Below are 21,167 nucleotides of genomic sequence, written 5' to 3'. Positions count from 1 at the left end.
TACCACGTGGGAGCTTATTAGAAATGTAATGAATCAGATGTAGTGAATCAGAAACTCGAAGGATAGGGCCCAGCAATCTGTGTTGTAACAAGCCCTTCTGGAGATGCTCTCGTATGATAAATTTAAGGGCCACTAAACTTAGAGGAACTGGTGCAGGTGGTGACTCTTCTCAGGTGAATTGGCTCACCTAATGCCTTCTGCAAAATTGCTACTTTAAATAGTCTTTCTCAGTTTTAATATATCATTTACACCCTTTGCAGTGAAGTTCACAGTGATAATGTAGAGTTTCTCAGCTGAAATTTACTATGAAGACTGTATCTTCTCACCAAAATATCCTTTAACTTGTGATTTTTTCTGCCTCCCATTATCAAAGTTTTTCTTTCTGTGATAACTACCATGGGTTAGCCTTTAACTATGTTGTGCCAACTGTATGTGGGGATTATACTTACAATTAAAACTTGTATTTGACATACGAATGGGACTCAAGGAAATCAAAACTCTTCTTGGAAACAGTAAGAACATCTGAGTCAGTAATTAACAAATGTTGACTGCCAAGGAAATTCAAACCAAGGTTTAATAAGGGAGGAATTCTTGTACAAATAAATATAATAGCTATATTTAAAAATAAGAATATCTCTCATGTATAAGGAATTTTTATAATTTGTGTAGAATTGTCGAGAGTGAAATTTATGAGTACTGATATCTGATTAGTATGTTGAAGCTATTACAATATGAAGTTTGTCTGAAAATAGACTAGGCTATTGTGTGAGGTGAAGAGTTTCCTGTAGTTGGGGTATTTAAGCCACATCAAATTATGGGTTGATTGGCTGGTCTAGACCCTTCCTCCTCAAAGTGTAGTACCATCTGGGAGTCATTAAAAGGGTAGAATTTCAGGTTTCACCCCATTCCTGGTGAATCAGTATCTACAACTTAACAAGATCCATGGATGATCTGTATGCACGTTATGTCTGAGAAATAGTGCTCCAGTTGACATCTAATGAATTTTCATATTATTTTTATACTTTTTATAGGAGTATGTTGTGTTGCAAAATTTAAATAACAGTCTAGAAGTGGGGTAAATACATGAGCTTAACCCCTCTTTCTACTGTAAAGTCGCTCACTGAATTAAATACTTCCCCCAGAAACAAAGATTGTTTCTTGGATATTGTAGTTAATTTTAAGTGAACAGTTATTGACATACTAGTTCTTTGTTAACTTTGGACTCTTGGCTTTATACAAAAGTAAAACACGTCTTTTGGACTTGCTGTAGTACACTCAGAATATTTTCACTAACCCCCAAATTATATTCAGTGTTTAATCCTTCTCCAATTCCTTCATGCATGTCCTCTTCATTTTCACGAAATCCAGGATTCGTGACTCTCCCTCACAGAAACGTTCCCTGTCTGCTCAGAGTAGGTACTGATTTTGTCTCCTGCTTCCTCAGTCTGTATGAATGGACAGCAGCAGCAGAAAGAAAAGAGGGTAGTTAAAGGGAGGTGGAGATACAAGGGGGACTGGAGTGCAATGGAGAGACCAGACTCTGCTCAAAGCTAAAATTTACTGGGGCATGGAATACTTAACATACAATTCTCATTACCAAAACAATATGAATGAAGAAGAACTGAAGAGGTAATGAGAAATGACAGATGCCGCCACACCCTAGATTGGCTCAGGTCCCTACAACCATGACTACCATGTCCTGGCCCAGTGGGAAGAAAACTGCTTAAAGAAATGACAAGCACAGAAGACCGGGGAGCCAAAAGGTGCCCAAGTCCGTTCCCATCCCCACCAGCTCAGACTGACAGGAGCGAAGGCTGTGGAGCCCATTGTGTGAAAGAAGCCCAGGCGGGGTAGAGTGTGCCCCCTTCCTACTTTGCCCATCCCTGGCCCTCGCCTTCGCAGGGGGCACTGGGAGCAGAGCGAGCCTCGGCAGCCCGGGAGCGGCTCCGGGGGAGACGAGTGTATCCGCGGGCGCGTGTGCGTGAGGAGGAGAGCAAAGACGTGATTACTTCAGAATTTATTTAAGGGCCGGTGGAAACCACTGCAGCAGCTTCCAGGGGAAGCCCTTGTTCCAGAGGAAGAGGAGGTGGTGGCTGCCAAGGAGGAGGAGGGGAGGAGACTGAGGAGGAGGAGTAGCAACCACCGCACGAGGCAAGTGAGGAGAGAAGATGCTGTAGCGTCCTCACCGGCTCCCAGCAGGTTGGTTCTCCCGGCCAACTGAAGCAAGCAGAGGCTTGCAAAAAGGCTGGGAGGAGAAAAATGGGTGTGTGTGTGGTGGTGGTGGGGAGGGGGGGAGCAGTGGGGAGGGAGGGGGGCGGAGGGGGGTGATGCTTGCCTTTCCGGAGAAAAAGCGCCTCCTTTAAGTGAAATGAGACGCGGGAGCGCGGAAACAGGCTAGGGGCCAGGAGGAGACCTGTCCTGCTTTTTGCATCCCTAGGGACTCGTTTTCCTTCAGGTTTCTAACTCCCAGGGTTAGCCTTAAACTCCAGAGGGGCTCCAGGAGGGAGGACTGGGTGGAGAACTTCTCTCCCAGATACTTCTCACGCCTTTTCTCCAAGATCTCTTTTGGAGGGACGCCCCACACACCCCGGGTGGCCCGGGCGCGGAGGGGGAGCGGCGCCGCTTGGTTAAGTTTCTGAAAGTCAAACCCAGTCCCCGGTCCCCGGTCTCCGCCCCGGGGCTCCAGCTGCACGCGGGGAGCTGCGGCTGCTCTGGCAAAGGGGCCGCGGCTGCTTTAAGAGCCGCCTCCCCCTCTCCTCGTTTGACAATGGTCTGAACCGAGCTCTGCTTCCCAAAGCAAAATTTGTAATATGCCATTTTTCCGATGGACGCTTCTCCTTTTGGCTGCTGACGGAGCCACGGGAAGATGCCGAGCTCCTGCCACGCCACCGGGCCGGGGCACGTTCCGGGAGGGCGCCGGGGCACGCGTGTGTCTGAGCTGCCTTTCTCCTCCGGTTGCTAGGGAAATGGTCCAGGAGTGCTGGGTGTGAGCCTCCCTTCTCCTCAAGCCGGAGACTGCGGTTGTCATTGATCAATTGAAGAAGCAAGGACCCGAAATCACAGACATTAGGTACAGAAACTGTCTTTGAGTTTTACTGTCTCCTTTCGCTGTATTTTTTGACCACCTCCCTGGCCCCACCCCGCCCCCAGGGAAGATGAGATGCAAATTCCTCCTTGTTGATTACTGTTAGGTGTCTTTTGCTTTCACCTCATCCTCTCCGTCTCCTATCTCTCTACCTCCTGCCTACTTGGCTGTGTCCTGTTGGGCAGGATGAACAATTTTAATATGGAAATGATGAAGTCAACTTCTTCAAGGTGGTGGGGGGTGTGGCTGAGAGATAACTGTCCAGTAGTGTGGGGTGAGCTGGCTCTTTGGCTGTCTGTAAATGCACTAGGGTAAAGAAAGTGTAAAATGTGTCCATTAAAGGTGATAATATTTCCCGAGGACAGAGGCTTTCAAAGAGTTAAACAGGAGGGAGAATATTCATGTAATGTAATCAGACAATAGCTAGGATTTCTCTCACTGAATTACTCCTTGTAGGTTAACTGAAGTGGAGCTGGGATGGTTCTTAAGACTAAATATTTTCAGAAGAAACTCACTATAGAGAATAATTACATTCTTACTTCTCGTAGGGCCGACATCTTACTGATATGATTAGATAAAGTCATTTATTGACAGCAAAAAGAAAAAATGCTTTTTGTAGCATTCTCATATCTGAAGATGTACTGCTTGGATGGCATACATTGCTAAGGAACACATTGGATTTTGAAAGCCCTTGAGTGAGGACTCCAGTGGGCATTCAAACTTTTATTTTGAAATCTGAGAAATTTAAAAGACAGTCAAGGTTATGTGCTAAGAATAAAGGAGTTGATTTTCCTGATATAAAATTCTGCCAGCTAAATTTCAGCACTGGGATAATTAAGCCAATCAGGTTTATTATTACTTTTTTTATTTATCAACAAAATTAACAATGTCTCTGACTAGGTTTCAAAACCTTCAGCAATTTAATGAGGAAAGCTTCAATATCTAGATGAAGATAACATAATTTATATATCGAATTGACTTGGAGGGGGGATTGATGAAAAGGCAAATATCAAGGCAAATTGTTAGGATGCCCTTTCTGGCTTTTCAGAAATTATGTGATTAATGCAGTTTTTAGTATTGAAACTGATTATAAAAGTTAAAAGTGATATATCTGAGTGAAATGCACTAGACATTGAATGACCATAGCCTTCTGGACTGTGTAAGTTGCTTCAGATGTCATCCATTCTTTAAAAGGGTGTTTAACTCTTACATTGAATATGTATCTTTAATTGCTTTTAATACTTAAAATGTACAAAATGTGCATTTAAGAAATGTTATACTGCATTTTAAGGATTATTCAAATATTTTGTAATTTATGTTAGAATCTGAATTCTAATGAAATAAACTAAGCTAGTTCATGAAAGTGGCCTTATTTTTTTGTAGACTATTTTTTTCTTCTAAATTTGATAAGAAGACTTTGGATATACTCCTTTGGGTTGACTGTAAGGTATAAGCAACATATATTCATCTTATTTCCTAAGTAAATTTTGCATAATTTGATTTTTATAAATTGGATATGAAGAGTTCAAAAGTATCTACTAGAATTAAACCTTTAGACAGAGCAGCAGAATGAGTCATAAAGGTAAAATATTGTTTCTACAAAGATAAATGTTGATCACTTTATAATAGAAATAAATACTTACATTTGTAATTGCCCTTTATATGTTTTGCTGTGTGTTCTCAGTCAGATTACCTATTAGATTTTTTCTTTTTTTTTTTCCTAAGCATAGCTTATTGGCCCTCTTTCATGAAAGAGATAACTAAAGTTTTAACATGTAAAGTAACTTGTCCTGGTTCACGTGCCTTAGGAGTGGAATCAAATCAAGTTCTTTTGAGTGTAGATTTAATAGACTTTCTAAGTCCCTAAGCCACTTTTAATCATAGCATCTTTTGACTAAATCTAAGACTACCTTTAATGTTGATTTAAGACCCTAAAGTTTGTGAATGTTTAGTATCTCATGGTAACAACGAGGGATTGTTAGGATATTATATTCAGGTGAAAATTATACTGGGGTATTCACTGCTGTTATGCTTTGCCTTGGAATTTAAAGTTGTTCTAAGTGATTCAGGGTGGAAAGGAATTAATAACTTTCATTCAAGAACGACATAGTTTAAAGTATAGATTTAAGAATTTAAAATATAGTTTTAAGAATTTAAATCTACAGGTAACCCTAAAATTTAAACCTTTTAGGGTTTCGTTAACCCTAAAATTTAAACCTTGTGAGTATTTGGGCACAAATTGTCCCACTGCTATGATTTGCTCTCCCAGTACTTTGTTTTAACCTTAAGTGTCAAAAGTAAACACATTGGCTCCTGGTGATTATTTCTCAGAATGACATAGCTGCTCAGTGTGTAGATTTCATGCATGACCTGCTAACTAATTGTTTTAAATAATCAAATGTGTTGGAACACTGTTGTTTTCTAATTCCTTTTCAATTAATATAAAGAAAGTTTGAAGCAGTTAAAAAGAGTTTGCATTTTCCATCTTTGTGATAGTCTTTGAATGAAAATCAAATTGAGACAAATGCAAGAAACAGTTTTATCTATTAAGTGTGTAACAGTAGTATCAAGTGTGGGTATCGGGGTGTGTGTGCTTATATTCATTTTATGTGTGTACTCTGTTACATATTTTAGTGTGCATACAAAATTGAACAAATTAAATTCCTGCCTTCAGGTAGCTCAGTGTTATGAGCAATGAGCAAACTTCAAAGCATTTAAAATTTTCCTAATATTCACTGACCCCCTTAGTTTTTTAATATAGGTTATCATTCACAAAATACTTTATTACTTACATACTTTTTAAAAGTTTCTCTTAGTTTTCAGGAGTCCCTGACCAGATCATTCACAGATAATTGAGTTTTGCTCCTCAATAACCCAATTTATATGAAGACTCACATAAAAAGTAATTAAATATTGAGCTGTTAAATCTTGACATTCTATTTGAAAATATCACCAGAAATATTTTCCCTAAGGACAGGAATGTGTAGGCAGAAAAATTAATTGACCTTGCATTATAAAACCAAAAAATGCTTCAGGATCAACAACCAAACCTGCCTTTCTTCACATTAGCCTTTTGCAAAACCAAGCCGTCTAATTAATAGCTGCTGGCCATAGTACAACAACCAAAACTGAGATGAGTTTGACTTTTCTTTGAAACATTAGCTAGAGGATGAAAGAGAAAATGAGATAATTTCTGACTTTTAAGATGCCACGTAATTGTTCAACCATGCACCTAAGTGTGTTTTGTCTATTTTAAATCCAATTTTAAAATATTCTGAAAGCAGTTCATTTATTTCATGACTGAGAATTTGTGATTGGCAGCTGAGATGTGAAGTTACTACATTAGCTAATATAATTTATGACATCTGTTTTGCAGAATATTTGAAAGAGTGTTAGTTTGTATTGTTTGGATGAAAACCAGACTATGTAGTTAACAGGAAAAAAGGAATATTAAGTGTAATGATGAGTATAATACTCTAAACAAATTTATATACCTCAGTTTATTTCATAACGTTTTTGTCTAATTCAGTCAGCATCACTTATCTGCTCTGGGTAGACCACATAGGAATTCAGGGAGAGAGCATACAAAAGTAATAAAATGGAAAATGTAATGTCAAAAAGCTTAAAACTAGTCAATTTGAAAAAAAAATCTGTTGACTAAAAAAGTAAAAGTTGATTATCATATAAAATAAATAATGATTTGTAGATTTTCTACAAGAAAGAGTAAACATTAATTCGTTGAATTACCTAAGTCATTCAAAAGTCATTTACTTCCTACCGGTTAAGTGCCAGACACTGTGCTTGCCATGAACAATATACAGTAATAACAAATAAGGGTAACATAAAAAGTATTCACTCTAAGAGATTTGTAAACTTGCAGATAAGAAAGGTGATGAAATAATAATGGAAATAACATGTTTATTTAAATTGAATTAGGTGGGATAAATCATGAACATGAACTTTGAGAAACAAGTGAAACAAAGTTGCATATGGGAGGTAGGACAAACGTGATGTCATGGAAAGAGAAAGCACTTAGGGCTGAAGGAAGTAAATGAATCATATTTCATTGAGGTCAAAACATTTTGCTTGGTTGGATTTGGGGCAACAGGTAGGGGAAATAGAGACAAATAGGCTAATAAGCTGAAAAATATTTAGTGAATTGATGTCCAAATGACATTTTTGGAAATCATTTGTTTACTAAGACTCCTTCCCACTTACTTTCTTTAAGCAATGATGTGTGAAGTGATGCCCACGATTAATGAGGACACCCCAATGAGCCAAAGGGGGTCCCAAAGCAGTGGCTCGGACTCAGACTCCCATTTTGAGCAGCTGATGGTGAATATGCTAGATGAAAGGGATCGTCTTCTAGACACCCTTCGGGAGACCCAGGAAAGCCTCTCACTTGCCCAGCAGAGACTTCAGGATGTCATCTATGACCGAGACTCACTCCAGAGACAGCTCAATTCAGCCCTGCCACAGGTATGCTTCCTGGTAGCCTTTGTTTCTGCTATTGTAATTGAAAATTCGGAAAGATTTAAATAAAATTCACTTTACTCCCATTCTTAATGTTACTTTTCCACTTAACATATGTGATATGCACATTTTGTTAAGAACAACTTAGGAATAGATGATTAGTTCACTTGAAACCTTGCCTCAAACAAAGTCATGGACTGTTAATGGTCGTTGGGGGTTTATGTGAGAAGCAAGAGTTCTTACCTGGTCTTTGTTAAAAGTTGTATTTGTGTGTCTTAGTAGGGTAGAAAACCACTTGTTGATCAGCTTTTAATGACCAGAATGTGGAGATAGTTTTATCTTTCTTACCTTTTAAACACAATGTTGACATTTGGAAATAAGTGTTTTTCATTTTCAGTTGTATGGTCTGCCTTTGACCGTACTTTGGAAGCCTCGTGTCCAACTATTGTTTCGTCTTTTTTTTTTTTTTAAATGCCTCATATCTGCTTTAAAATTCTTGGAATTACTAATATATTATCCTCTCCCTTGGGGAAAAAAAAAAAAAAAACACTTTAACTGGTTTCTTTTTATTTTTAAAACATTTTGAAGATTGGTGAAAGGGAAAAAGTTAAGCCTCACTAACTTAACATTGTTAGATTAGCTATGTTTAAATACATTTCTGTCAATCTTTGTATTTTACAGAAAAAAAAATCCTAAGATATTTTAAGAACTGCCAGCCTATTTATATACAAAGTTAATGATTAAAGTCAATTTACTTGTTTAAGAAACGCATAGGCTGGGCGCAGTGACTCAGGCCTGTACTCCTAGCACTTTGAGAGGCCGAGGTGGGTGGATTGCCTGAGCTCAGGAGTTCAAGACCAGCCTGAGCAACATGGTGAAACCCCATCTCTAGTAAAATACAAAAAATTAGGTAGGCATGGTGGCGTGTGCCTGTAGTCCCAGTTACTCGGGAGGCTGAGACAGGAGAATTGCTTGAACCTGGGGAGGCAGAGGTTACAGTGAGCCAAGATCACGCCGCTGCACTCCAGCATGGGACAGAACAAGACTCCATCTCCAAAAAAAAAAAAAAAAAAAAATAATAATAATAATATAATTATGCCTCTTTTAGGTATGAGAAGAAACATAAAAATGAATGGGATTTTTGACAGTCACCCCCATTAAACTAAAACTTTCTTTTAAATACAAGGTTGATTGGCCCTTTCCTTAAAAAACAGTACACTAAATGTTAAAGAGTTGAATTCTCTTCACAGAGTTATGGCTTGTAACAAAGATATCTTTATAAATATTGAAAACTATATATTCAAAATTGATAAAATTCTAAAGCTATCTGTACTGTTAACTCATAGACATATTTACGACTCTCAAAATGGAAAGGATCGCTAAGAATCCCCTGTTGCATCCTGATTAGGTAATCCCATAGCCCTATGTGAATAACTGCTATTCCAGTCCTTTTCATTTTCAGTCAGTTTATCTTGTGCTGAGATGAAATAATGTTTTTATAACTCTCACTTCTTGGTACCATGGTTTGTGTCATCACACAAAATGTTTTGACTCATTTCAAAAGGCAGCTATGATAGCTACACCAAATATTATATATTTTTAAGGAAGCTATTTTAGTCTTTGCAATTGCTCTTCATAAGGTGATTTCTAGAACTGTCACCATCATACTTACTCTCTTGGAGGATTATTTGAGTTGGTTAATTCTCTTGTTAAAGTGGTCCAAGAACCAGTCACACTCTTCCTCATCTACTGTGACAAGTGGAAAATGGGGCAATCATTTCTCCTTCTGGATACAGTGTTTCATTAGCTTACACTAGGATTTTATGATATTTGGAGACAAGTTCAACATACCTTCAATGTGTACTGGGACAGCAGTCAACTGAAGTTTCTAATTGACTTGCGTAGATGCTGCAGTGTGTTCCCATTTCCCCTCCACTCTTCTTGGAAGTTGATTCTGATCCTACATGTAAGACTCTGCATGTATCCCACTTACATTTGTCTTTCTATATTTTATTCAAGCTTGAAGTTTTCAGTTTAAATCCTAATCTTATCAAAATGTATCTAAAAGTAATTTGGATTTTTAAATTTCCCCCTTCTGTAAAAAAAAAGGTGACTATTTTACTTAAAAATGTTGTGAAAATAAAGCACTAGAACAAGATACTTTAGGAAAAAAAGGAGAAAATTAAAAAATATTTTTATATATAACTGATTGTGGAGGTGAATCTCTTTGTATAACTGATTGTGGAGGTAAATCTCTTTGTAAAGGTATAAGAAAAAAATGTTTTATTTCTAGTCTTCAGTTGTATTGAGTATCTAAATTATGATTGCCTTTAAAATGTTAAGTTTTAATTTTTAAATATACTGCCCAGCCTTTTATCTAACTCCCTTGGGGCCAGTTGTGTTTTGGAGCTCACAGGTTTTCTGATTCTCTCTCTCTCTCTCTCTTCGTCTCTTGTTCTCAGTTTCTTCTCTCATTCTCTCTCTCTCTCTCTTTCTGTGTGTGTGTAGCATATTATAGAACACTATTCCTGAAGGACTATGGGCAGCACCCATATTTCTGAATATTTCTGAAATTTTTCTGAAGAGAATTCTATGAGTATCCCTACTGCATGGAAAAGATAAAGACTGTAAATAGTCTCATGATAAGTATAGGTCTGATTTTCCCACCCATCAAATTCATTACATATTTACAAATAAAATGTCAATTTCAGAGTATATGGATTTTAGAATTATAGATTAGGGATTATGAGCCTATACATTTAGATGGCTATAGTTCCATTCTAAATTAAAAATACTTTAAGGATATCTTTTTCAATGTCAATTTGTATGTTGCTATTATAAATATCTGAGTACCCCTAGAAATCCACAGGTCCTCAGACAGCGATAATCCTCTTATTTTTTTTAAAAGAAAGTGTTTAATAACCTAATCTGTATCTTTAGGGCTGTAAGTTTTCTATAACTAATGGAGGAATATTCTTCATTAATTGCTATCGTTGAAAGTTTATGAATATTTTGTAAATAATGTGCCATTGTGTGGTGGCACTGCATTTGATATTTAGATGGAAGTTGAAAATGACTACCATAAATGTGAGTTTTGAGGCAGAAATAAGGCATGTAAAATTGAAAACCACTAGAGTAACAGAAAAATGAAAATTATTTCAGCAAACACAGGGTAGAATTGAAAGCAGAGATAAACTTTATGACATAGATGTCTTAAATTGCCTATTCAGTGCTATTAGGTCTTGGTGATTGGAGCTTTACTTTAGTCACTTTCTCTCCCATTTTTTCTTTATAAAAGAAGGCAACAATAATTTTTAACAATTTTAGCCATGTAAATTATTTTATAGCCATGTTGTTTAGTTTTTCATTGTGTCTTTGGGTATATCTGTTTAAAGAGTGTTGATAATTTCACATCATTCCACACCTCCAGGCCTGACGTTTCTAAGCTATTCCCTCAACGATCTAACTTATTAATGCACAGATCCATTTTAATGTTCCACAGAACCTCAGATTCAACATGCTGCAAACCCAGTCATCATCTACCTCCAACTCACAACCTAAGTGTGCTCCAACTCCTTACCTAGACACCTTAAGAGTTCTTATAGTTGGTGCTTTCTTCCTCCTCTAAATTCAGTCTTCAGTGGGCCATACTTTTTGTACCTCTTAAATAATTCTCAAATCTCTCTACTCTTCTGTTTTTCTTGACACCTGACCCTGAAATTCTTTGCTACATCTCCTAACATTTCTAGTGTTGTAAATATGTCACATTATATGCTTGAATAGTATGACACTGTTTGATGTGTCCCAGCAAACTCCATTCTTTTTCCTTCATGCATGTTCATCTCTCTACCTATAATGTTCTTCCTCATTGTCTTTGTCTGGTTAATTTCCCATCCTAGCCAAAAGTTTATCTCTTTCAGGAACTCTTTTCTGAACCCTAAGTACATCTGTTCTGTGTGCTTTACTCTTATCGTTTATCATATTGTAATTAAATTATCTGTTTATGTGCCTGTTCCCCAACCTAAACTATAAGCTCCTTGAGAAAACGAGCAGATCTCAATAATGCAAAACCCCCTGAACTGCCAAAGTACCAGGCTCATAAAAAAGGCTTTTAAAGTAAATGCAGAACTAAATATATGTGCATTTTGATGTAGAAAGAACAATAAACTTGAAATAGGAAGATCAGGTTTGTACTGTGACCCAACTACACATCACCAGTTTGAGACAGAACTTCGGATTTCCATGCTACAGAAAGTGTTTAATACTAACAGCTTATAGGGTAACTTGTGATGATTGAAGAAAATGAGACACATAAAAACTAATTAATGTATAAGGCATTAAATATAGAATTGCTTGCATTTGTTTTATCCAGAATGCCAAAAGATGATTATTTCTGTACATGTATGTGAATAATCATTAGGATAATTAGAATAATTTACTAGGAATATTGACAAAATCCTACACATTTTTGAGAACAAGGGGAATAATTGTCAATTATTCATATATTTGTTAAGAATGTTTAGAGGAGAGGTAAAGGGAATGTGCTTCCTATTGCAGAATGTCATATGTAAAAGTTTAAAATTTGTTTTCATCACCTTTTTTAGCATATATTGAGGGTCCACTGTGCATTATTAAATAGTTACATATGTTTGTAAAGCGGATAGGGGAAAACAGTTTGGCTCTTCGACAGTTTAGGGAATAGAGTTCCTTGGAAAAAATACATAAATGGGCCCAAATATAGTACTGGAAGATTATAGAAGTACTGAAAGTATTTGAATTATGAAGTTGATATGTGATTCACTACAACAAGTTTCATGTGGAAAGTGATATTAAAGAGGTATTTTTGAGAAAAGGTTGGTAAAGATTCTGAGATATTCCATGTGGGGTAGTAAAGTTGTGCAGATAGAACTTTGCTGAAGGACATATGGGAAACCAAAATTCAGCATATGCTCTGCTTCTCAGGCTAGGCTTAGAGTCCCTACTTTGCACAAATAAGACTCTTCGGGGATTCTTGTTTGTTTTGTTTTAAAAAATTAAGTGGCAATCAATAATGAAAAAAGATTTGTTTGATGAAATGTTATGGGATGAAAGTAAAGTTCTATATAGTGGCTGTGGAGTGTAGACTGTTATTATGTGTGGTGCAAAATAAAGACAGGAATTTCCCTGTAGAATAATCTGTAGAATTTTGGGTGAACTGATGATCAGATCATGAATAAAAATTATTCTACAATCTTGATTTTGGATGGATTACATGATATTTATCAGTTATCTATTGCTTAAATAATGCTATATAACAACACAAAAACCTCAATAACATACAAAAATATGGGTTTGTGGAATTCAGCTGATCTTGAATTGGCTGATCTTGGCTGGACTAACTTTATGTCACTGGCTAGCTGAAGGTAGGCTGTGTCAGCTTTATGTTAGTTGGCTGTTGTCTGATTCTGATCCAGGATGGCCTTGGCTGAGTCAACTGGGGCCATTCACCTCTATGCCATGTGTCTAATCCTGCAATGGGCTAGCCCTGGCAGGTTCTCATGATCATGGAAGAGGAGTAAGAGCCAAATGGATATAAGCAGATGCTTATTAAACTTCTGCATAAGTCATTTTTGACAACGTCACTTGGCCAAACCCAGAGAGAGTGGAAAGCAGAACAGAATTACATGACAAAGGGTATGGCTACAGGATAAGTGAAACACTGGGACTATTAGTGCAACTGACCTACCACAAATGTCACTAAAAGAGTGATTTTGATTTGGGTCATTTTCATGTTAGAGAAAGCTTATTGTGATAACCTTCTGGTGAAGTATGGAGATTTGAAATAGAAATGTGACCAGAAAACTAGAAAAGATAATTGAAATGTAAAGACTATTGAAGAGAAAGAATGGTCAGAGATGGGTAATGTCCTGAATGGCTAAGGCTTTGGACTTGAGTCAGAAGATCTGAATTTAAATTGGGGCTCCTTCCTTTGTTAGCTGGGGGACCATTGGAAAGTCACTTGATTTGTCTCAAACTCTGTTTCCTTAATTGAAAAGAGTAAATGGCATCTACCCTTAGGAGTGATTGAAAAGAGGTATGAGTATGTGCTTCAGAAACCCTGAGCATTTTAAAATACCAGGTTTTTATATGTATAATTTGGGATGTGCTGGTGTACATCTTGACAAGAAATTAAAAGAGGCTACTTATGGAGGACATATATATCTTTTGACATTCTGACATTCAAACTATTTGAGTAAATCTTATAGAGAGCAACAGCTTCTGCCCTGACGGCACTTTTATTCTGAATGAATACTACCTAGGTAGAATTGGACTTGCTACTTACTAGCTCAATAACCTTGGTCAAAGTGCTTACTTCAAATAATGATAAAATCTGCCTCATAAGATCGTTATGAGAAACAAATGAGTTGGAACATGTCAAATGATCAATTCAATGCCTCACAGGTAGTACATGCTCAATAAATGTTAAATGTAGCTATTGTTGCTGATATTATCATTGTAGATATTATCATCATTATCTTTAGCCAACCTTAACTGCACAATTTTACTGGGTAATAATGAACAGTAGCACAAACTGAGAGCACTAAAAATCCTTACTCTCTTCCATCTTTATCAAATTTTAAAGGTCTTTTGATTTATCTTTTTAAAAAGTTCTTAACTGCATTTTCCTAAATTTTCCACTTCCACCATGGCCAGTCACATATGTCCCTTGATTACATCAAACAACATCCCTTCCTATTGTGCTGAGATTATAACTGAATTGAGCTCCTTTGTGTTCTGTGAAACCTAATACCAGCACATTGCATTATCCCTTACCTGTCAGAGAGAAAGATGTTCCATCTTTTACCTCCTGTTATAGCCATCCTACTTTCTTAATGTGTATTTTTCTCTTTTAGTTATTTTTTCTTCTGGCCAAATAAAATGATATCCACTTGCGGTCTATATTGCTCATTGCTTCTTTTTCTTTTTTAACGCTTACAATCAGGCTTCTATCATCATTGTTTTCCTAAAATAAAGTACATGTGTATATGCCACCAATATTTTGCAAATCTAGTGATGCTTTCATATTCTCCATGTCCCTTGAATTCTTTTTGTTAAGCAATGCTATTAATTATTTCATGTTGAAATTCCCATGCTCTTAATTCTCCATAACATTCCCTTTCTAGGCTAGTAGATATGTTGTCCTTCAGTGCTCATTATTTTCCTCCCACACACTTATCTACACCCATACTTGTCTTCATTTACTTACATTCTCCAATCTAAAGCCTTGCCCTTCTAGTATATGAATATTTATCTCTAAATCCTTGACAACATTCCTTTTTACCTCCTCTCTTGATTGTTTTTTCCCTCTGTCTCTAGTATCTTCAATTACTTTTCCTCTAAGCTGGCTATTTTGCAAGATATTCAAATAGATTTCTTAAAATGATGACAAGTACAATTAACAACAAAAAAGTCCCTTGACTCTGTTTCCCCTTAGTTTTCAACTTATTTTTTTCTTCTTCTGTAAACTTATTCTCCACATTTATTCTCCAGACTTGCTCTCACTGTCTCAATTTTTTCAACTTCTATACTGCAGTCTGATTTTTACTCTAACTTCCTGTTCAGAATGTTCGCTGTCACCAATAACCAATTAATAATTGTAGTAGGTTTGTTTTATTTGACACCACCCTTCTCCAAAACCCAGATAAATTAATCTTATCCCTTTAACTTTCAAGATGCCATACTGTCTTAGTTCTTAAATATTTTGTTTTATTCCTCTCAATTTTTTTTCTTGTGGACAATTCTTTATGTAGTTACTTCTTAAATGTTCAATAACAAAGATAAAATTAATTATAATAGCTAACATTTCTGAACACTCCCACTATGCCATTCAGTGTTTTATTTAAGCACCTAGATATTCAAATGGGAGTGTTTCCCTCTCTCTCTGTTGGAGATAAAGCTAATTAAGTGAGGCAGAAGACTTTATTTGCAGGAGATGCTAAGATATAGTCCAACCCGTTAAGTTTAGTCTTAACTCAAACTCCACATTGGAACTCTACAAAGATTGAGTTGGAAAAGCTAGAAGAGAAGTACAATTGTTTTGGAGAGCTGTTGGTTTGTTGTATATAATCTACCACTCCATGTATGAGAAATGAGAGCAATTCCTGCTCACCTTAGCCAAGTGAGATGAGCTTCAGGAAAAACATTCAGAGAGCTTAACAGGTTTCCTCTAGAGAGTAAAGGATATAGAGTCTGAAATCTGAAAGCAGCCATGTAGCAGATGAAGGACTTGCAAGGCAGGCAAGTCCTCTTGATTCTCCATGGTCAAGAAGGTTGCCAATGTTTGAAGAGCAACTGTGATCTCACAAGGGGAGCTTGCTTAGGGTTATCTTAAGCCCATAGGCGAGTAGACTCACAGAAGCCCAGGTTCCAAGGTTCCAATGTGGTGAATTATGAGCAACAAATTTGGAGGATTGATTCCAAGAGAGGAGAACTGACAGAGGGGTTCTTTGAGAATGCCACAGATGCACTGCAGAAGAAGAAGAAAAGGTCATTGCTTCCACATTTGCCATTCCAGAAATCCCAGACAGTGGTGACACAAGGGTCAGCCACATGTAACTGTGGTCTTTCCCCTCCAAGTTTTTTTCACAGGCCCTGAGTCTGAAGTGGTCAGAAACAGTTGCTGTGAGTGGGCGATGTGAGAGACCACCAGACACCTACCCTCCAATGCAGACTTCAGGGCTTGAAGTAAGCCTGAACCAAGTGTGAGGGGAGAAACTTTAGGTTAGATGGGACCTTAGGGCTGTGTCTATTTTATAATCCTATATCGAACCAAAACTATAAAATCATTAGTCTAGACTAGACTTTTTCATTATAAAAGAAAAGATAATAATTTATTGTCTAATCATACCAGAGAAGCTAGGATGGCTGTGTGAAATTTTGTTTCATATTAATTTCTTAACCTGAGGGAATTAGAGGAGATAAAATGGCTACTAAATTCAGCTTATTCATTAAACTGGGTAGAGGAATCATCTCAAGATTCTAAACATTCCAATGACGCCATTATTATTACTATTCCCATTTTATAGATAATGAAACCAAGGCACAGAGAGATTAGGTAACTTCTTCAGCACCACACAATTTGTAAGTGGTATTCACCAGGATCCCATTAATGACATACTTTTGTTTTTACCCTGAGCCCTCTTCTTCATCTTGTTATGTTCATCTAGATTAAAAGAAATATTAAAGTCCTCTGGAAACCCTGTTTAAGAGACATGGACAATAGAAAGCATTTCTTGTGGCCAGGTGCAGTGGCTCATGGTTGTCATCCCAGCGCTTTGGGAGGCCAAGGTGGGTAGATCACCTGAGGTTGGGAGTTTGAGACCAGCCTGGCCAACATGGTGAAACCCCATCCCTAATAAAAATACAAAAAAAATTAGTTGGGCATAGCAGCAGGCACCTGTAATCCCAGCTGCTTGGGAGGCTGAAGCAGAATTGCTTGAACCCAGGAGTCGGAGGTTGCAGTGAGCTGAGATCATGCCATTGCACTTCAGCCTGGGTGACAAGAGTGAAACTCTGTCTAAAAAAAAAAAAAAAAAAAAAAAAAAAAGGAAGCATTTATCATAACTACTTCTAAGGCAAACAAATTATTATTAATGAAATTTGAAATTATTATTAGAATTCATATAATTATACTGAATTTAATTACTCAAGGATCCCCAGTCTGATATTTATACTACTATAAATTTACCTTTTTATGCATTGAGCATACTTTATAAGATCCTTTTTATCAGCCAGAAAGTGTAGGTTACATGAAAAGATATTTAACTAGAAAGTGGAACACTTGGATTTCAGTTTCAACTTTTGCTAAACCGTGTGACATTGGAAAACCAGTGAACTTCTGAGGTTTCTATTTACTTACATACAAAAGAATTTACTATTTTCTATTGTCTTAAATACAAAAGAATTATAGTCTCTCTAATCTGTCATATTATTTTGCTAATCGTTATAAAGGGCAAACATTTTAGCTGTATTAGTTTAATCGTAACTATTTCATGAATAATTACTATTTATTCAACAAATAGTTTAGGGCCTATTCTGTGTAAACTTCTATGCTTATGGCATAGTGTTGCTATCTATATTTTATTTTATCTTATCTTTGGTCAATTATGGTTTCTAGGAATATTTAATGGCAAATAAGAAGGCATTGCCTAAATTCTGCTGACTGTCACATGTATTTGTAAATTCAGTGAAACTGGCTGTTATTTTTAGTGATCTTATTGCCTTTTATCCTCTACTGTGATGAACTGTACATGTTCCTAGAAAAGGTCAACTTTTTCCCTTTTGTTCTAGATCTCATCCCCCCTTACTATTCCTGCACAAAACTTTTGCATTCTTTTTCCTACATTATGAATCGGTCCATCTCTAATAATTATAACTGAAATATTAAAATATGTTCTTACATTTCTCTTAATTTTTTTAAAGCTATTAACACTCCCTCCCCCCGCCCCACCATTCTACCAAGATACCACCCCACCATTTATCTTTCCCTTTACAGCAAAAGTTTTTTTGCTTTTTTTGTTTTTTGAGACGGAGTCTCACTCTGTCACTTGGGTCGGAGTGCAGTGGTGCAATCTCGGCTCACTGCAACCTCTGCCTCCCAGATTCAAATGTTTCTTCTGCCTCGGCCTCCCCAGTAGCTGGAGCATCAGGCATGTGCCACCGTGCCCAGCTAATTTTTGTATTTTTAGTAGAGACGGGGTTTCACTGTGTTAGCCAGGATGATCTCCATCTCCTGACCTCATGATCCACCCGCCTTGGCCTCCCAAAGTTCTGGGATTATAGACGTGAGCCACTGTGCCCAGCCTTGTTTGTTTCTTTTAATTGCCTATATCTGTTCTTATTTCTCTCCCCAAATTTTCTCTTTAATCTACTCCTGGATTTAGGCATTCAGCTTGAATTCACCCTGAGTGGAGTGGATTTAAGAAAACATGAATTTAGATCAACTTCATCTAAACTGCTCTGTGAAGATTAGCAATATCCCCCATACTGCTAAATGCAGTGGTCATTTCTTAGTCTTTATTCATGCTTACTTTATCAGCATCTTTAGACACAGTGGATCTCCCCTTCTTTCTTGAGACACTTACCTCATTTGGCATTAGGATAGCCCACTTGCCTGGTTTTCCTCTTTTGTTTTTGGCCACTTTTCAGTCGTTATTATCATTCACTTGTCATCTTCCTGGCATCTTAATGCTTGATTACTCCAGGGCCCAGATCCTAACCTTGTCTTTTTCCATCTCTATTGACACTATTGATAATGTCATCCATTTGCTCCCTTTAAATATCATCTAAATGTTGATGACTCCAGAATTTTCACCTCTTCTCCAGACATTCCTTCGACTTTCAGACACTTATTGTCTAATGTTGAAACTTAACGTGTACAAAACTGAGTTCATGATCTTCACTTAGTCTTTGACATCTCAATTAATAGCAACATCAATCTTCCATTGGCTTAGGCCCAAAACTTCAGTGTTTTATTTCTTCCACATTCTCTGTGCAATCTATCAGCAGTCTCTCAGTGTTTCCTTCAAAGTATATGCAGAATTGAACCACTATAAGCACCTCTGCAACTCCATCCTAGTCAGAGTCACTATCTCTTACCCATTTTAGATGAAAATTTCCTAACCGTTTTCCTTGCTTGTGTCCTTGTAGCTCATCGATATAATTCAGAGCAATAAAAAAGATTCTGATTTGGATAAAAAGTAAGTCAGTTTGTTTCATATCTGCTCAAATCTCTGAAATAACTTCCCATCTTAGTGGAGAAGCCTAGGTCTTTAACCAGTCCTATAGTGTTAACATTTGCAATTCCCCTTTACCTATCTGATAACATATCTTACTGTTTTCCAGCTCACTCATTCTATCCCACCATCCTGGTGTTCTTGCTGTCCGACGAGTCAGAGATTTAACTGCCTTAGGGACTGCAGTGGCTGCTCTGTAGGCTTGGAAAAGTTGTCCGCTAAATAACCATATAGCTTGCTTTCTTCACCTTTCCAGGTCTTTATTCAAATATTTACTTAGTAAGGCCATGCCTGATCACCCTGCTTAAATTTATGAAATTATTACATCCCTCTTCCTAATACACCCAACCCCTCTTCTCTACTTTTCCTCCAAAGCATTTATAACCACCTAGTATAGTGTATATTTTATTTCTTTATCTTACTTATTTCTTTTTTCCTCCATTGGGCTCTATGCTCTCTGAGGTCAGGCAGGGGTGTCCAACCTTTTGGCTTCCCTGGGCCACATTGGAAGGATGAATTGTGTTGGGCCACACATAAAATGCAAAAACACTAATGATAGCTGATGAGGTAAAAAAAAAAAAAAAAAAAAAAAAAAATCACCAAAAAAATCTCATAATGTTTTAAGAAAGTTTACGAATTTATGTTGGGCCTCATTCAAAGCCATCCTGAGCCACGTGTGGCCTGTGGGCCCCAGGTTGGACAAGCTTGAGTCAGAGGATTCTTTTATATTTGGTTCACAGCTGTATTTTCTGCCTGTAATATCTAGCATTTAGTTGGAGTTTAAAAAAATACTAAATAAATGAAAATAAAGATTATTCTTTTTCTTGTTGTATACATTCTCCGTATCTATTCTATGCTTATTTAGCAAATCATGCAATCATAAAAAATCACTATCATACATTAAAAATCTTAATGAACACAAGAAAACAAATACAATTCGTGGAGCCTTATGGCTAAAGTGTCTACAACACGAGTGTCATTATGTGTGAGACCAGCATTAATGCTGCACCTCAAATCCCCTTCTAGAATGAAGTGGATTTTATATCAAGAAGTGGTGGTGACATTTTGAATATGTTACATTCATAGCACTGAGGTCAGAATGTATATGATTTGCTTTGAAGGAATTTTTAAGATAGTGACACAATTTCTGTACATTTCCAATTCCATTTTTTCACATTCTTCATGTTTTTCTTCACTAAGGAATTTATTTATTAAACTAAGCCAATTTTCACACACAAAAAAGTGTATTAATAGTTATATGACATTACAATACTACTACCACTCTTTATTATCTATATCTGACTTTCAGTTTGTGGAAGGACAAAACTAACAGTAGAACATTTTGATTAGTTTTTTGCTTTGGAATAGTTTATATTTAAATTATTCTCTTTTTTTTTTGGCCTGCTCTTACTGTTATTCTATCAGAGGGAATGATACCAACAGAAAAATAGTCATTAGTATTATCAAGATGCGTTTCTATTTAACCTGAGATTTTTCCCTAAAATGTATAATTTGTTGTACTTAATATTAGCACGTTTATGATTCATTTATTTTTACGAATCTTTGATGAGAAATTCTATATGCAGTAACAGGAACATTGAAATTCACACTATTTACTATTCCTGTATAGTTCACTTCAGAGCTTTACAGCTCGAGGGTAAGGTAGCAGCCACCATCACGATTCCTCAGTTTGTGAAAAAGAGTTTAGAAGTATGATTATGGACATCTTCTTTTAAAACATGACTATCACACTCTAAGTAGATCACACACCTTTGCATTGACCTCTGCAATTAAATTAGTTTACAAAATAATATCTCTGAATTAGCTAAGGCTGC

General features: G+C 36.8%; 1 protein-coding gene across 18 annotated transcripts in view; it reads left to right on the top strand.

Annotated features, from left to right (window-relative positions):
• Positions 1-1,957: 1,957 nt before the first annotated feature.
• Positions 1,958-21,167, top strand: part of PPFIA2 (PTPRF interacting protein alpha 2) — a 515,275-nt gene continuing 496,065 nt past the window's right edge. For 15 of the 18 annotated variants that reach the window (XM_045366636.3, XM_065524630.2, XM_045366635.3 and 12 more), the window contains exons 1-2: positions 2,787-3,070; positions 7,314-7,564. In XM_045366636.3, the coding sequence (XP_045222571.1) occupies positions 7,316-7,564 (249 nt within the window). In that variant the 5' untranslated portion in view covers positions 2,787-3,070; positions 7,314-7,315. Of the gene's footprint in view, positions 2,200-2,786; positions 3,071-7,313; positions 7,565-21,167 lie in introns of those variants that run through there. The other 3 variants (XM_065524620.2, XM_074007496.1, XM_074007492.1) reach the window with 1 other exon arrangement.

The sequence above is a fragment of the Macaca fascicularis genome, chromosome 11 (genome assembly GCF_037993035.2).
Source record: "Macaca fascicularis isolate 582-1 chromosome 11, T2T-MFA8v1.1".
Lineage (NCBI taxonomy): Eukaryota > Metazoa > Chordata > Mammalia > Primates > Cercopithecidae > Macaca > Macaca fascicularis.
This window is presented reverse-complemented; position numbering and strand designations above follow the sequence as displayed.